Source organism: Gigantopelta aegis, chromosome 8, assembly GCF_016097555.1.
Source record: "Gigantopelta aegis isolate Gae_Host chromosome 8, Gae_host_genome, whole genome shotgun sequence".
Classification (NCBI taxonomy): Eukaryota; Metazoa; Mollusca; class Gastropoda; order Neomphalida; family Peltospiridae; genus Gigantopelta; species Gigantopelta aegis.
The window spans coordinates 46,668,436-46,687,698 of NC_054706.1; the positions used below are offsets into that span (position 1 = coordinate 46,668,436).

At 38.2% G+C, this 19,263-nt stretch overlaps 1 protein-coding gene across 1 annotated transcript in view; it reads left to right on the forward strand.

The window, feature by feature from the left end:
- Window positions 1–19,263, forward strand: part of LOC121379062 (A disintegrin and metalloproteinase with thrombospondin motifs 3-like) — a 71,883-nt gene that overhangs the window by 43,499 nt on the left and 9,121 nt on the right. The window contains exons 11-18 of the mRNA XM_041507520.1: window positions 4,299–4,409; window positions 7,272–7,414; window positions 7,876–7,939; window positions 9,642–9,747; window positions 11,618–11,751; window positions 13,192–13,312; window positions 14,114–14,200; window positions 15,436–15,599. Of these exons, the coding sequence (XP_041363454.1) occupies window positions 4,299–4,409; window positions 7,272–7,414; window positions 7,876–7,939; window positions 9,642–9,747; window positions 11,618–11,751; window positions 13,192–13,312; window positions 14,114–14,200; window positions 15,436–15,599 (930 nt within the window). The remainder of the gene's footprint in view (window positions 1–4,298; window positions 4,410–7,271; window positions 7,415–7,875; window positions 7,940–9,641; window positions 9,748–11,617; window positions 11,752–13,191; window positions 13,313–14,113; window positions 14,201–15,435; window positions 15,600–19,263) is intronic.

Here is a 19,263-nt window from a genome sequence, read left to right on the forward strand (position 1 = left end):
TCAGTTATTAGAAGTAAAGTATCTTCCCTAAAAGTATCTAAAAACCGATGATTAATTTTCAACCGGAAAATAATTCTCGAGGTCGGTTCAAGATGTTGCTAGCACCATGAGCGTTAACTGTTCACTTACTATGCAGCGCACTTTGAACAGAGCGACGAATTCCAGTCCAAAACAATGGCGTCTTCTCTTACGCTGCGCGTTCCACCAGTGACCTCGACAGCGCAGTGATTGCGTCATCAGATTTGAGACTGGTGTGTGCTGGGTTCGTTTCCCAGTACTGGCTTCACCCTCCAATGAATGCATAGCTCGCATGAGAGATATAATATGCCAACACTAATGGAGTTCGGTGACGCAGTAGTTAAAGGCGCAGTCTCTCGGCAGTTGACCTATTAAAGGTATAGTCTCACACATTAGGTAACTTGAAAATTATATGTATGTGTGCGTTCCTCTTTGGCTAACGCTCGGTTCCACAGGCCGTTTTGCAAAACGTTTAAACAGCTAGAGTTTGTGAAAATTTGTGAAGACATTTCTTTTCTGATTTATGACTACGTAGACATAATTCAGTTGTATACTAAAATGACAGTAACAAGTGGGATTTGACGACAGTGTAGCTGATACATTACACACACACACACACACACACACATATATATATATATATATATATATATATATATATATATATATATATATATTATTTTTTTTTTTTTTTTTTTTTTTTTTTTTTTAAATTATTAATTATTTTTTTTCAAGCAATATTTTGTTTGGTTGTTCAGTAGGTCAGTTGCCGTGAGATTCTACCTTTAAGCCACGTGGTTTAAGCTAGCATGTGTATCTCATTTGGGCCTCCACCCTCGAGTAGGTGCACAGTTCAGCCTAGAGGTGTAACATCGCTGTATCTTCTCTCTCACTAACCACTAACCATTAACCTGTGTCGTGGACATACGAGAAATACAGACCAGATAGTTGAGATGGGTCAAACCGGTGCGTCTTCTCTCTCACTAAGCACTAATCATTAACCTGTGTTAATCGTAAACCTAGTTCCGCACGTTAACGTAAATCTACGACTAAAACACAATTCTTATTACTATTATAGTTCAACAAATATAGTTGGAAGAACACATATTTCATTTTCTTTTGTCCTTAAAATACTCCAGCTTCCGTAATGATGTAATTTTCTTCGTCAAATAGATACCAAACAGGTGTAAACGCACAGCCGGTATAACTGCTAGTAGCAGAGGGTAAACGCACGATGTTTAGTGAGATGAGCCCCTTTTGTTTCGCTTGTTGTTTCACTTATTTTGCATTGTTTTTAACCTGTTAAATGTCTTACATAAAACATATTTCGCATTGTAATTGCTTCTGTTACTAATCTGTTACGTTGTTATCTAACATAATTTGTAACTGCTTCTTTTACTAACCTGTTGGGTACTAGTGAGGTTTTTTTTTTTATTTAACACACTTTGTAATGTAATTACTTCTATCACTAATCTGTTACTTTGCTATCTATCTTTGTTGCCATGTAACTAGTTCTGCTTACTAACCTGCCACGTTTCTTTGTAACACGTTTCGTTGTAGGGATTAACACTGCATATGGCAATCTACTTGAATCGTCCTCCGACTAGTTACGTAAGTTTATTACGTCATGGATTCTTTGCGTAGTTACGGGGTGAATTGGGTAGGACATTAGTTTATTCATTTAGGCAGCGACAATTTTCCGGAGAGCAGATAAGCACAGCCAGATTTAATAGCACTATAACTATAGTCCTTCCCACAGTGAACGCCTTTGTTTCATACCATAGAATTTACTACAAGTTATTTATTTGCAAGCTAATTGTTTTCTAAATTGCAAACAAAAATAGTAAAAAAAAATCATTTCAAAAATACTTTTACTTTTCTTCTTACGTCAAACCAAACTAAAATTATTTACAAAAAAAACAAAACAAAAACCCCCCAACATTTTTGTAGGAGGATGGGACGGACTATGGGTCTGCCATGCAATGTTAGATTCAAGGAGGGGAATGGTGAATGCACTAGTAGATTTATGAGGAGTGGGAAGGGAAAAACGACTTTTAGCTTTTGGACTCGCAATCTCCTTGCACCACTGGATATGTAGAATGCGAAGAATCTCCTGGATTCGCCCCTGTGTCTTGTATTATTTTTTAGAGTTTAAAATGTTAGATAATTATACCAATCATTTAATACGCGAATGAATGCCCTCCATATTTATCTAATCAAAGAGACACAACTCTCAATCAGTTTTGATTCTGTATTTCAAGAATACTTATCATTTGCGGGTTGTTTATAAGTATTTCATGGAAGGTACCTTGCTATCAAAATGTTTTAAGCAATATTCCTGTAAAATACTTAAAGTCCCTTGCAAATCTGTGTGCGCATTCAAATGTCCCCTTGTTCACAGAAGATGTACAAAAATGTTTGGCACCTGTACTGGCACTGTGAAAGTCATAGTCCTCCTACAAACGGAGTTGGAATCATATACCGCGGACAAGATCAGCTATTTTCTATTGACAAAGCAATTGACACTGGCTTCATACAATAACCAGCTTATCATTACGTTTTTTTTTTTTTTAATTCTTGTACAGACATTCTTATTCTTGCTAGTGACAGAATAGTAAGATTCAAGTATGTCACGGTTTCTGGTCCAATCTTAAAGTTTATATTGTTTTGGTGTTTTAGTGGAAAATTGACTAATGCATATTTTCGTCAATTTAAAAAAAAAATACCTTTCTTCTGATGGTGACGTGCATTTGATGCATTTTGCAATATTTTAGTTCAAATATATGTCTTTTTTGTAAAGATAATGTCTCTGCCAGAACAGCAATCAGGAACACACTGGATAAACCGAAAATAATGCTGCTGATACAAAATCTACAGGTTTAGAAAAAAATCCAAGATCTAACCATTGTTCCTGACACCTCGCCCACGCACCCCATTTTGACTAAATCTGACCGTTCCATTAGAATTGTCAGAATTGTATCTCTGCAGAATGCAGAGTCAAAAGGAATTTTTGACAGTGCCTCGATGGTGTAGTGGTTAGGCCACCGGACATAAAGCTGCAGTGTCTGGTTTCAATCGTATATAATCAACTTCTAAGTTCAGATACAAGCATAACTGCACTTTTAATTCACTCGCGAGTTGTTGTTAGTTTGAACAATTCTTGCCATTTTGTAATACCGAGCGGATTCTAGCAGCCAATTACGCTAGTAGACAATTTCAGTCAACACGCATGGCGACGTTCTAAACACCGGACTCATACGCCTTTTATAATGTGTGTTGTGGTGTAGTCTATACGAAACTAGTTGGACATCCTATATTACCGTAGTACAGAAAGATTTTTAAAGTGATACTTCAGATATTATAAAAGTGCTTAATAAAACGGTTAAGTTGTATTTATACGGATATTAGTAACAATAAGACTGTGAAAATGAGTCTTGGTTGTTATTTTGTGTTTGTGTTGTTTTTATATAAAGATACTCTTTAAAACTCTAAAATTCTTAAGTTGTAGTGAATAATAAAAATTAGCGTAACAGTGTGTTTAAAAGTGTGTGCAATACAGGTAACTATCAAAAGGCGTATGAGTCCGGTGTTTAGGACGTCGCCATGAGTGTCTGCTGAAATTGTCTGCTAGCGTAATTGGCTGCTAGGAAGTGGCTGCTAGAACACGCTCATTTTTTGTAATGCAACAATGACTATTTTTAGCCTGGTGCACGCCCGCCAAAAGTGTCCCACTTTCAAAATACTGGGTTTATTTTTAACTTGGAAAAGCCAGCGTAGTGAAACCAATGCGGAGTGTGGCGTCTTATATGCACCAAACGTAATGGGATTTTCTGTTCTAAATGCTTAAATAATAAAACTATTCCAGACACTGCAGCTTTAAGGCTGGTAAGTTCTGGGCTCGTATCCCGGTATCGGCTCCCACCCAGAGCGTGTTTAGCAACTCAGTGGGTAGGTGTACTGCATCTACACCGACTTCTCTCTCACCAACCACTAACAACTAACCACTAACCCTCTGTCCTGGACAGACAGCCCAGATAGTTGAGGTGTGTGCCCAGGACACGAAAATAAGTTAAAATGAATGAATAAATGATTCATTATTATATCTGCTACTAATGCACGAACTCAATGCGATGGTGCTATAAAAATAAAAAAACCCTGTACCATTTATATAAAATGTTGTACTAACGACTCGTACATTTGAATGTGTCCTCACAGTTCTATGGTACAATTGAATATTTATGTGTCACAGTTCTATAGTACATTTGAATGTGTTCTCGCAGTTCTATAGCAACCCATGTAGCATGCTGTGGTGCAGCACCAGAGACCAACCACTGCTGTGTCGAACTAAAAGAGGACCGCCACTTCCAGGCTCGCCATGTGGTCGAGACAGGGTAGGTAAAATCTTACGGCTCCCAAATAAATCACTATTGATCGAAATAATTGCGTGTGTATGCGTGGGAGGTAATTATGTATTTTTTATAATTTATTATATTTTTTATAGTTTATTTTAATATTATAATTTATCTAAGGTCCTAATTCACAAAACTTTCGCAACTTTGCGATATCGCAGTTCGATGCAAAACAATAATAATAATTTGTTTTGTTTAACGACACCACTAGAACACATATGGTCATTGTGACACAGTCTTAGAGAGGAAACCCTCTACAGTTTTCCATTACTAGCAAGGGATATTTTATATGCACCATCCCACAGACAGGATAGCACATACCACGGCCTTTGATATACCAGTCGTGGGTCAATGGCTGGAACGAGAAATCGCTCAATGGGCCCACCGACGGGGATCGATCCTAGACCGATCGCGCGTGAGGCGTGCACGTTATCACTGGGTTAAGTCCCACCCTCCATGCAAAAAGACAGGCATTGACGATGTGATGTTGCTTAAACGAGCTTAAGAGAGCTTTGCGAATCAACCTACCCCCTACACTATATCGTGGAACCGATTTGAAACAAGCTTGGTCATTGTGTCAATGAGCTGTAGAGCTCAAGACCAACAAATAATGGAATTGAATTCAGCCTCACATTACTTGGTGTTTCCCGTCCCAACCATTGCTCCACGACTGATATATTAAAGGTCACATTATGTGCTCTCCTTTACGAGAAAGTGTACACAAACGATCACCTGCTCGGCTGCTAATATATACTACTCAAAAGAATTTAAGGGTCAGACCATATTTTCGACATTATGTTCTGAATGTCAATTATATTAGCTAGACCATAATATCACGCATGGTATTGTTCCATTTTGACGAAAGTGGGTCTAAGCAACCCATAAATGAACTAAAATCCACTGTCATTGACACTGTCGACTGTTCTAATGGCGAAAACATGCTTACATTTGCACGTAAATTAGGGCAAAAGCGAAAGGTCTGCTAAGTGCCCATAACTTGCTTTTTCATAAAGCGCTTCATTTGCACGCTTTGCACGCTTTGCACGTGTATTCCATGTTCCCAATGCTGAATTTCCGTATAATTGGAGCTTGCGTTCGTGTACGGTGCACACTCCAAATTCGACAATGGTACGACTTCAACTGACTATCGAAGATCGAGGAAGGGCTATTGCTTGGCTTCAGGATGGCAATACGCAAAGAAATGTTGCTCTGAGACTTGGTGTCAGTCAAGAGTGTCGTTGGCCGACTGTGGCAACGGTACCAAGCAACGAATTCTGTTCGAAATCGTCCACGTTCGGGAAGACCCCAAAGCACTACAAATAGAGAGGACCGCTACATCACCAATATGGCTCTACATCAACGCACAACCACTGCACGCCGATTACGTGACAATCTGCGGACTGCGACTGGAATTCGAGTGTCTGATCAAACCATACGCAATCGTCTGAGAGCCAATAATCTACGCTGCCGTCGCCAGGCTGTTCGACCACCACGTCACAGAACGGCCAGACGTCACTGGTGCACGCTTCATCTGCGGTGGCAACGTGTTCAGAGGGGTCGAGTGATGTTCACTGATGAGTCCAGGTTTAGTCTCCAGTTCAACGACGGTCGGGTTCGTGTCTACAGACGTCCTGGGGAGCGCTTCGCTGACGTTAACGTTAGACAACGTCACCGGTTCGGTGGTGGCAGCGTCATGGTGTGGGGCGGCATCTCTATCCACCACAGGACCCCCCTCTATGTGGTGGATGGCAATCTGAATGGAATCCGCTATCTGAATGAGATTATCCGGCCGTTGGTTCTCCCAGGCCTTCAGCAGATTGGCGGCGAGGCAGTTCTGCAGGATGACAATGCCAGACCCCACCGCGCCAGGGTGGTAACGGACTTTCTCAGACAACAAGGTATCGCCAGGATGGATTGGCCAGCATATTCGCCTGACTTGGCCCCAATAGAGTGCGTCTGGGACGAATTAGGCAGGAGAGTTCGGGATAACCATGCCCCTCCGGCCAACCTTCATGATCTGGGTCAACTTCTTATGGCAGAGTGGCAGGCCATTCCCCAAGAGTTCTTCAGACGTCTGATCAACAGCATGAGGCAACGATGTGTCGAGTGTATTTGCGCCAGGGGTGGATTCACACACTATTAAACGAATGTTCTAATGTGTAAAATCCATGTTTGACAACCTTCAACTTTGACAGCATGTCATGTGACTTTCTTGTATACAGTGACGTTTATTTGTGTTTTTTTGTAAATATGGAACAATAAATAAAAAAATTGGTGTAGTTTACATCATCAATCTAATACACTCTGAAACTTATTTGGTTATAAATTTTTGACCCTTAAATTCTTTTGAGTAGTATATATAACAATACATCGGCCTCAGTGGTGTGGTTAAGTCATCGAACATAAGGCTGGTAGGTACTGGGTTCGCAGCCCGGTACCGGCTCCCACTCAGAGCGAATTGTAACGAGTAAATGGGTCCACTACATCGACTTCTCTATCACTAACTGCTAACAACTAACTACTAACCCACTGTCCTGGACAGGCAGCCCAGATAGCTGAGGTGTGCGCCCTGGACAGCATGCTTAATTGGACGAAATATAAGCACGAAAATAAGTTGAAATTAAATCAAATGAGCGTATCGCACGTAAGGTAGATCGATTTAATGGTAGTTGATTGGTTGTTCCACAATTACGACCTAAACGCCAAAGCCACACCATCCACTGAAATGAACACTATCGAAACAGTACTCTGTGACGTATAAGTTATCTGTATAAGCGCGAATGTACCGTACAATTTTAAGAAAAGACATTGAAAAGACCATTTAGTACTTGTGCTGTATTGTAGCGCTGCCGGAACGGTCAATGTTCTTACGTGGGTCACGAGCAGCCCGTCAACGGCCGCTGGGGTGCGTGGAGCCCCTGGTCCTCCTGTTCCACGGACTGTGGGGTGGGGCTGCGCTACCGGGCACGAAAATGTGATAATCCAAGGTTGGTATTAGTCTTGTTCTATACGTTGCTTGTTGTAGATGTTCCTCTTTGTGTGTGTCGGAGGGGGTGGGGGGGGGGGGGGGGGGGGGGGGGGGGGGGGGGGGGGGGGGGGGGGGGGGGGGGGGGGGGGGGGGGGGAGGAGGAGAGTGTGGAGGTGAGCGGGCGGGGATGAGTACGCTTTCTGTTTAGAGTTAAGAATAATAAATCATTTTCTGTCTAATTCCCCAGGTTTCTGTTGTGTTTCTAAGTAAAGTGCTGACTGGAATGAAAACCCGCATTATTAATAATTATTGTTTTATCTTTTTACTGTTTTTGTTTGTCTGTTTGTTTTATTGTTGTGTTGTTTGTTTGTTAGTGTAATTTTCTTTGTTAAATAAAATAAAATAAAACCTTTATATGTCTTTGTTTAACATTACAGTATTAATTGACTGATTAGCCATATATATTTCAATAATTTCAAGTCCTGATTTTGGCGGCAAGTCGTGTGATGGAGAAAAGGACGCCACGGGAACATGCGTGACAACAGTAAGTTTTCATTTTTGTTTTTTGTTTTAATAGCCGGTGCGGTGAGGTGTGGGTGGGATGGTGTAGGGTGGAGTGGGGGGAACATAACATGTAATGAATTTCTGTAGTGTTTAAAACAAAGACTCCTCACTGTATATAAAGGACAAAAATATTATTTGACAAAAAAGGGGGTAGGTGGGGCCCGCCCTTGGGACAAACTCAAAGCCGCGCCTGCTGTGGACATTTTCATGTTTAATATCAATCATCTTGAACCTTCTGTAGTTGACACTTTGAACGACTCTATTAAAGACTTTTCTTGTATTCCCTCCGCTTACAAATGCATATTTTACCTCAGTATAACTTAGGCAACCTGCTGTTGACAATATCTAACGTGGCCTCAGTCGGTTGAGTGCTCGCTTGAAGTGCTTGCGTCGCAGGATCGAATCACCTAGGTGGATCCATTCAACTGGGTTTTTTCTCTCGTTCCAACCAGTGCACCACAACTGGTCAAAGGCCGTGGTATGTGCTTTCCTGTCTGTGGGAAAGTGCATATAAAAGATCACTTTCTGCATTACAAAAAATGTAGTGGGTTTCTTCTGATGACTACGTGTCAGAATTACCAAATGTTTGACATTCAATAGCCGATTATTAATAAACCACTGTGCTATAGTGGTGTTGTTAAAGAAAACTAACTTTAAATTTAAATCTAACATGACATCTATAGACATAAAATTCAACTATGATTAAGCCTGGTTCCCATAAAATGTGTTACACACCACAGATCACCACAGATAGTCGAATGAAGATTGGCATTGATCTACACCGATCTGCTATTATTTGTGGTGATCTGCGATGTGTTACAGATTTTATGGGAACTAGGCTTTATAGCATAAAATGCAACGGTAAAATGTGTGTGATTCATGACACATGGTTTGAGAGCATGATAATAATGTAGTTTGAGTGCTCGCTTGAAGTGCTTGCGTCGCAGGATCGAATCATCTCGCTGGCTCCATTCAAAGGTTGTGGTATATGCTTTCCTTTCTGTGGGAAAGTGCATATAAAAGATCCCTTGCTGCATGATAATAATACCATATAGGTAACTCAGGGTATTGCTCATGATATCCAGAGATGTATTTGTTTTACTCATCCTCCAACACAAGGGATAGAACATAACATGACCATTTATTAATTTCTAGTTGCATATTCTTTGTTGTCATTATTACGTCATCATCACCATCACCATCATTAATAACATCAACATCGTCGTCGTCATCATTATAATCATCTTCATCATTACCACCATCATCATCATCCTCATCCTCGTCCTCATCATCATCTTAGGAACGGGATCTAATTATAGCATAGTCGGACTCAGTGGGTTTTCACCGTCCATTTGATTGTGGGAAAGTGCAATGGCTGCTAACCGAAAACTGTAGGTGGGTTTCTCCTGACGACTATGTGTCAAAATTATCAAATTGATGCTTGTCATTCAAACACCGATAATTAATGAATATGCTCTAGCGGTGTAAATAAACAAAATAAGCTTTATTTTCATCTTCACTATCATCATCACCACCATCATCATCACCACCACCACCACTACCATCATCATCATCACCATCACCACCACCATCATCATGACCATCATTATCATCATCACCACCACCACCACCACCACCACCACCACCATCGTCATATTTATTTATTTATTTACTTCCTACAGAAATGCAAGCAGTGGGTTGACCTGAGGGCGGGGCAGTGCAGTGTGTGGGACGAGATGAACATTCGACCTGGCTCGCACAAATGGCTGCCATACCAAGCTAAACGAGGTAACGGACGGTTTACAGTATTCAATGCGCTGACCCTAATTAATAATTAAATTTTCTTTGCGTCTATACACTTTACGGCAATCTGATTGGTCCAGAAGTGCTTACTTTTTTTCGTTCATATCTCGATGAACCGAAAAAAATTAAGCCATGCCTACTACCCCCCCCCCCCCCCACCCCCCACCCCCACCCCCCACACTGACTCGCACTACTTTTGGGGAACAAGCCGATTATTCTGGCAATCATATTTAGATATTTTGAAGAAAACACGTGAAAGCTACAAAAAATGTATACGATAAATTAATGGAAAATGCTATAGCAGAGTAGACATGTAGATATATACGCATTGATTAAAAAAAACACCCCAAAAAACCTCTTCGCTAATTATGACAGGAGACTCGGTCGGTGACCAAAGAAATCATGTAGGAAACTTCACGCCTGTAACTTACTTGTAAGCTGTTGGCGAAAATTAAACGGTTCCGCCAACAGCATAAATGTTAGCCACGTTCCCTTCATTCGCTTTCTTAAAATATAAACTAAACACGAATAGGACAATTCCTTCCAATATAACTAAATGGTCCGTAAAAATGCACAGCAGCTAGAGGAAATGACGTCATTTACAAAAAATCACCTGATTCAAATAATGGCGAATGAACGTTCGCATTCTTACGCGATGAAGTTTACACAAACAATACTACAGGCGTATTTAAAGCTAAACAAAATAAATTCAGTTATGTATTGTTAAAGTATGCATATACATTTAATTATAAGATTTGACCGCAATTATTTTTTGGTTCATGCAAGTATGAACCGAAAAAACGATGTGCACACTTTTGTATGACCAACTACGCGGACTCATACAGTGTGCACATCGTTTTTTCGGTTCATACTTGCATGAACCAAAAAATAATTGCGGTCAATTCTTAACTAAACAGTGTTAAATATTTGTGTCTATTAAATTCGTGTCATATATCAAACAGAAGTGATTTTTGTCGATTATTTCTTTCCGATTAAATTGACATAAATAATTTGTAACTATATTATTAATTACACATGACCTGTTAAAATTAGTACAAAATTTAAGAGTTGAACACAGACGTCTAAATTGATGAGATCCGAAACAGGTAAATGCTAAAATAGGTCAGGTGTAAATATAGACCTATATAATAATGTACAGCATGATGGTGGAGAGTGATTTACGTATTAATTACATAAAATTTATAAAACTAATAGACTATATATGTATATATATATATATATATATATAGAGAGAGAGAGAGAGAGAGAGAGAGAGAGAGAGAGAGAGAGAGAGAGAGAGAGAGAGAGAGAGAGAGAGAGAGAGAGAGAGAGAGAGAGAGACAGAGACAGAGAGGAGACTGGAGTTGTCATTAGATAATCATACCTAAGGTGCGAAAGTAAGTTGAGTTTTAAAACAGAGTTGTAAGATAAATGGCTTCTGGCGGACATGATTGCAGTATTCTATTTCTTGAATATATCCCCCAAAAAACAGCAACCACACAAAAACACAAAAAAGTCCATAAAAACATGTAACCCGCCAAAAACAACAACAACAACACTTCAATGTCTTTTCCAGCTATAAAAGTGTGTGTGTGTGTGTGTGTGTGTGTGTGTGTGGTGTCACCAGCACCAGGGTCGGTAGTGGGCGGTTTGTTTGTGTGGGGGTTTTTGCTATTGAATTTGCAAATGTCCCGAAGATTTAGGTTCACAGTGAAAAAGGTTCCGTATTGAAATTAATTTGGAGCTATTTGATTGATTTGACGTAGTTAGTCGAAAGGTATCTCTTTCAACGAGTGTGTAAGAAATATATTTATACAACACCAGCTATTAAGGGAAATTATTCGATTGTTTTCAGCCGAAGATTACTGCAAGCAAACCTGCATATCATCATCAACTCAGGAAGTAGTGTCTATAGATGTGCTAGTAGAAGATGGCACACCCTGCACATACAACGACCATTACACCATTTGTATTGATGGAAAATGTCAGGTAAGTGGCCAACTCAGTCTAAAACATATTATAATGATTAGAAACTCGGAGCAGTCTCTTTAAATTATGTTACATGTTTCTAAATTCTGTTTACAGAAGGTTGGCTGTGACGTGGTGGCCAATTCTGTTAGTCTGAAACATGTTTCAATGATTAGAAACTCGGAACAGTCTCTTTAAATTATGTTACATGTTTCTAAACTCTGTTTACGGAAGGTTGGCTGTGACGGTGTGGCCAACTCTGTTAGTCTGAAACATGTTACAATGATTAGAAACTCGGAACAGTCTCTTTAAATTATGTTACATGTTTCTAAATTCTGTTTACAGAAGGTTGACTGTGACGTGGTGGCCAACTCTGTGAGTCTGAAACATGATACAATAGTAAAACAAATCCCACGGAAAAGTCTCTTAAAATTATGTTACATGTTTCTAAACTCTGTTTACAGAAGGTTGGCTGTGACGGAGTGGCTAACTCAGTTAGTCTGAAACACGTTACAATAATAAGAAACTCGGAACAGTCTTTCTAAATTATGATACATGTTTCTAAACTCTGATTACAGAAGTTGGCTGTGACGGAGTGGCTAACTCAGTTAGTCTGAAACACGTTACAATAATAAGAAACTCGGAACAGTCTCTGTAAATTATGTTACATGTTTCTAAACTCTGCTTACAGAAGGTTGGCTGTGATGGGGTGGCCAACTCAATCTGAAATATGTTACAATGGTCAGAACCTCGGAACAGTCTTTGAATTATGTTACATGTTTCTAAACTCTGCTTACAAAAGGTTGGCTGTGACGGAGTGACCAACTCTGTAAGTCTGAAACATGATACAATAATAGGAAACTCGGAACAGTCTCTTTAAATTATGTTACATATTTCTAAACTCTGCTTACAGAAGATTGGTTGTGACGGAGTGACCAACTCTGTGAGTCTGAAACATGTTACAATGATCAGAAACTCGGCACAGTCTCTATAAATTATGTTACATGTTTCTAAATTGTTTACAGAAGGTTGGCTGTGACGGTGTGATCAACTCTGTTAGTCCAAAACATGTTACAATGGTCAGAAACTCACAACAGTCTTTGAATTATGCTACATGTTTCTAAACTCTGTTTACAGAAGGTTGGCTGTGACGGTGTGGCCAACTCTGTTAGTCTGAAACATGTTACAATGATCAGAAACTCGGCACAGTCTCTATAAATTATGGTACATGTTTCTAAACTCTGCTTACAGAAGGTTAGCTGTGACGGAGTGGCCAACTCTGTTAGTCTGAAACATGTTACAATAATAAGAAACTCGGAACAGTCTCTTTAAATCATGTTACATGTTTCTAAACTCTGCTTACAGAAGGTGTGACCAACTCTGTGAGTCTGAAACATGTTACAATGGTCAACTCGGAACAGTCTCTTTAAATTAGGTTGCATGTTTCGAAACTCCTTACAGAAGGTTGGCTGTGACGGTGTGACCAACTCGTCGAAATCGGTGGACGCGTGCGGTGTGTGCGACGGGGATGGATCAGACTGCAAGACCGTGGAAGGGGATTTTACAAAAGTCCCACTCAAAGGTTTACTGTTATTATATACAATTTATGGAATTTAAATATGCCTGTACTGAGAATTTTTAAAGATTAAATAATCATTTAGAATATAGATCACTACCAATAATATTCTTATCGTTGAATGGCTTTTTTTCGATATCTTTTGGCAATATTCGGTATCTACGTCATAAAAATAAATGTATCACGGTACTCTCCATTAGGAAATCGAGAAACGGGCTGCTATTTCATTGCTTTGTCTTTCAATGTATTAAAAAAGCCCTCAACAAAATCCCAACAAAAAACAATCACAAAATCAACAGAAAAAAGACTACCCCATCAAACACCCCAAGGAGAAGGTATAGTAAGTAGTATAACTTGTGCCTAATCGATTTGATGTTGTATATAAACAATAAAATATGTTATCAAACACCCTCCATCCCTAAAAAAATAAATAAAAATAAAATAAAAAAATAACAACAAAAAACAAACAAAAAAGCAACAACCAAAAACCAACAAAACAAAACAAAAACCCACCCAAAACATGGCGATAAACGTGTATGTTGCGTGATTGCTACTAACAATAATTGTTGATGGCACTGATACAGTAAATATAATGTAACTTTAAGCATCTTATTGTAAATTGTTTGATATATTAAAATCTAAATTTCCAGAACACAATTTTTTTCACTAAAAGGTAAGTAAACTCAGAGGTGTTTGTTTAATTAAGATTCTAGTAGCCACGATATGCCATGACATGTCCTTGAAAACGATTTCGTATTTCTCGTACAATTTGAAATAACAATAATTATAATATATTTTTCTTTTCAGCCGATGAATACGAACAAATCGTTTTTCTTCCGTCTGGAGCACGAAATGTGGAAATTACAAAATCTCAGGAATCTCCTCATTTTCTAGGTATGTGTTATTAAAAGTGTTAATAAGAAATATACCTATTACACTGGATTCTTTTCTTGTTACATGTTTAATCCTTGGATTTAAAACTTTAAAATTGTACTCTAGCATTATTATGACCTGTTACTTTATATATATGGTGGCGTCGTGGTTAGGCCATCGGTCTACAGGCTGGCAGGTACTGGGTTCGGATCCCAGTCGAGGCATGGGATTTTTAATCCAGATACCGACTCCAAAACCTGAGTGAGTGTTCCGCAAGGCTCAGTGGGTAGGTGTAAAACCACTTGCACTGACCAGTGATCCATAACTGGTCCAACAAAGGCCATGGTGTGTGCTGTCCTGCCTGTGGGAAGCGCAAATAAAAGATCCCTTGCTGCCTGTCGTAAAAGAGTAGCCTATGTGGCGACAGCGGGTTTCCTCTAAAGAACAGTGTCAGAATGACCATATGTTTGATGTCCAATAGCCGATGATAAGATAAAAAATCAATGTGCTCTAGTGGAGTCGTTAAATAAAACAAACTTTTTTTTGTTACTCTATATAAGTAACAGATATTCAGAGATGATAAACTGTCAGTTTGATATAATATTTATTTAATCAACACATATACAAGCTTAAACAGACCATAATACCCTCGCAGAAAATTAAATTTCATCATAGTACATTGTAAAAAAAATAATTAAAAAATATATATATTTGAGATTGGCGCTTTACTTGGATATAAGTTCAAGATATTAAATCAAAGTAAACTGAAAAATTACAGTGCCTAAACCTTAAAGCCACTGATTAACCTTCAAGATTCGGACCTTTTTGTTTGGTATAAAGGTTAGGCCTAATAGTGAACTACTACAAACAATAAAACGAAAAAAAAAAAAAAAAACATGTTGGATTTGTCTTAATTGATAATTTAAACCATAAGTTAAAAAAACAAAAATCTAAATTAAAGGTAAAAAAAAAAGAAGCTGAAAATAGTTAACACTGTAGGGCGGGGCCTACAGTTAACACTGTAGGGCGGGGCCTAATGTGTATAAAACGTTTAGTGTCTAGATTCAAGACTAATAAAGTCTGCGACTTTAACGTCATGGCAACGCAATACATATTGCATGCGTGTGGCGTCATTTGTGATTAAGTCTAGACTCTAAAAGTTTTATAAGCACGGGCCCAGAAGTTCTTAACTGAATATGAGAACGAAAATATATAAACTGGAACTGAAAGAACTGAAATCTGTTTCTTCACTGCAGCTGTCAAAGATCCCGAACAAGGCGTCTACATTCTGAACGGAGACAAGCGCAAGCAGTCAACTCAGAATTTCATTGCGCACGGGGCCGCGTTCATCTACACAACGGGTCGCACATTTGAAAGTCTTGTGTCCAGAGGACCGTTGATGAAAAACCTGGAGATTATGGTTTGTTGGTTATCAGTTTTTAAGGAAAAACTTTTCAGAAAAAACTAAAATATAAAAAACAAACAAAATAAATGGAAACCCAGAAATTTATTAATTAAATTCTGGAGTTAAAAATTGTTAACCAACAAGCCACAATTTATGGCTATCCAATCCTTGTCAGATATTTGGAGGCAAATGCTGGCCCTTGTTCAGTTAACGCGAGAATTCTGAAGCGATCGCTAGACTGGTTTGTTGCCCTTATTGTAAAATGGATGCGGTAGGGTGGAAACCAGTCAAATCATTCGCGAGCGCTCGCTTTAAAGTGTATATACTGAACGCAATGGTTTTGTGGTTTCGACAGATTTCAAGGATAGCCATCTAGGCCATGTTTTATCAATATGCGTCCAATGTTTTGTGGAAACTGGAATAAATGAATATGCATGCTGTTTGAATATTTAACTAACACACAGATGTAGTCTCATGTATATATGTTTCAGTAATCGGTGTATCTAAGCTATGCAATCATAATGTCAATATAAATTATATGGACGTTGGAAAAAAATGTATGGAAGTAATTTTACGAAAACTCAAAATGAAAATAACACGGAATCGTGCAAGGTTGATACAAAAAGTATATTGCATCCCTGTGTTATATGGTATGCCACTTCTGTAACTATACACAAGCCCGTATGAATGATATGTAACTGAAAGGGAGATGGAGACACGCCATTTCTCCCATCCCTAGCCATGCAAGACAGGCGTATTTCCGTGATGTCAGCCCATGCGGAATCAATCGGTCTTGCATGACCACGTGACTTCTGTTGTTTGAGCTGATATTAACATTGGGTGACGTCACGTAAATGGCAAAATAACGCAAGAAATGCTTTTTATATTTCATTTAAAAAAACATGGACACATATGAAGGATTCTTTTATTGTTTATATACTGAACACGAAAATAAACAATAATATTTTAATACATAATTGTTTTTTTCATAATAAAATTAATTCGATAAATAGTCATTCAAATTGGGCCTGGAATATTCACAAAGCAAAAATATTTTTAATAGATACAAAAACCTATGTTTTTTAAACTGAATAATTTAAAATAAATTAAACTGTAGTCCTTCCCACAGGGAACGCCTTTTTTTAATACTATGGAATTTACTAAAAGTTATTTATTTCGGAGCCCATTGTTTTCTAAATTGCCCACAAAAATAGTATGCTTTTCTTATTTCCCAAACATTTTTACTTTTCTTCTTATGTCAAACAAAATTGAAATTATTTACAAAAAAAATAAAAAATTGTAAGAGAATGGGACGGACTATAATTAATAGTTGCGTTGCTGTTCAGTATATTATACCGAGGATACTCCACGAGTGTCTTGTGATATCATAATTTAGTAGCCCGATTTGATAAAGTATGAGTTATACTTTTATTAACGAGTGCTGATAAATTACAACGTCACTAATGATAGGTTTAGCGCTGAAACGTACACAGTGACGTAACAAAATAATCTCTTGTGACTAAAATTTGACCAATCAAGATTAGAAGAAGCGATATCGCCTAGGAGAATATAACAGGAGATATCACAGGAGATATCGCAAATTGTAGTGCCAGCGATATCTCCTACAAAAGCCTTTAATAGATGATAAATATAATATAGAAGGCCAAAAAAGTCAATGTTTGGGTCTTAATGAAATTGGTTCACGCGCCCTTTTGTGAATTTATTTTATGGATCCGCCCACATCGGTTCATACGGGTTTGTGAAATCTAAAAGACACATATAAAAAAAACATTATGTCGGAAAAATTCTGAATATAAATCAGAATTTGAATACTGTACGTGTATCTGATAATAATAATAATAACGATTTTCCAGTTTCTTTAAAACATTATATGCATGACCTTCACATTGGTGAGATGTGAAATGCGAACATTATCACCAGTATAACACAGTCGAAGCCTGGCTATAAAGACACCGCATTGATTTATTGAATATGTCCTGTAAAAGCAGTTGGTCGTTATGTAAGAGACAAAACACAACTACATGCATAAAGAATGGACATACATTTGTATTAAAGGTGCGTTTATAGTAGGCTCGACTAACAGTATATTCAGTATGTGTGAGTTTCTTTTAATAACTAGTTTACCTTACAAGCATGTGCATATGAAGTGGCATGTAACTGTTATCTGCGAAATCATACATCAGGGCCGTGGCTAGAATTTTTTGTTGGGGGGGGGGGGGGGGGCAACTGAGTAGTTAATAGTATAAAACTCCTTAAACGGTTTAGAGAATTTTCTTTAAGTTTCTATAATGCTTTCTGATTTTTTTTCTGGAGGGGGGGGCAACTGTCCCCCTGCCCCCCCCCCCCCCCCCCCCAGCTACGGCCCTGTACATACCGATAGATAACAAAGATCGAAGGGTATCATTTGAACCACAGTCATTGTTAATCCGTGCATGTGACGTCACAATATTGTTCTAACTGTTGATTACTTTTTCAAGAATCTACGGCAGCTGTGAACAACGCAATTTGAACTTTGTGTGCCTTAGTGGGTCACAAATTCAAACCCACAGTTCAGGGACTGAACTTGCACTATGTAAACAAGTACAGCTCTTCAAAAGCCCACGAGGCCATACAACTGCATCATTGGATGTGTGTAATTTAAGCCTAATAAACCTGTTACTAATAAATTATAATAGAGATGTATTCACACATGCGCTTGCCTTGGGTGCTTTCGTCGCAGGGTCGAACATCCTCGGTGGACACATTATCTGATTTTGGTTTTCCCCGCCCCAACCAGTGCTCAACGACTGGTATATTAAAGGTCATGGTATGCACTGTCATGTCTGTGGGGAAAGTGCATATAAAATATCCCTTGCTACTAATGGAAAAATGTATGAGAACTACGGGATCGTGATTATTATGTATGCCTGCACACTTCCTCGTACATTCTCCACTACCTACATCAACTCAAAGTTCAACTAACATGATCGTATGACCAATCGTAGTTGAAACGCTTTAAAGGTACTTGGTCATCTTATCACTTTTGTATGGTATTTCTGTCTTGTATCAAAATAGTATTTTTTTTTGCATAGATCTAGTTATGTGAAATTTATTTCTGAGTGTATAAATCACCTAAAAATTCGCACAACATTCCATAAACCCAAAATTTAAAATATCATCTGTATGAGAATGATTATTTTAAATGTTTTAAATTGTTACATGCCCACATAAAATAGGATGTATTCTTAAACGGTAGTTTAAAAAAAAAAAAAAAAAAAAAACCCAAAGAACAAACCCCAAAACAACATTAAATCGTCAAAATTTTGGTGCGCGCCAGAAGGTCATATCAATATTGTTTCTTAAATTTCTATAGACATTAGGTCAACCAAGAAGATTCTGAATGTACAGAATTTAATATTCCGTGCAAGAAATTGTAAAACATAACCAGAAGTACAGTACATTTTTTATAGGACCGTGTACCTTTAAATCCACTACTACGGGTAGTGTCAACGTGTCACTAGTATTTCATATCGGGAACTAACACTTGTGGGTTTTTTGCATGTATTCACATATTTGCATGTTTCATTGGTGTGTTTCAATAAACGTTGCATTTTGGAGTTTGCAATAAAATATTTAACACATAGAAAAAACACTTTTACAAACTTGTATATACCATTTA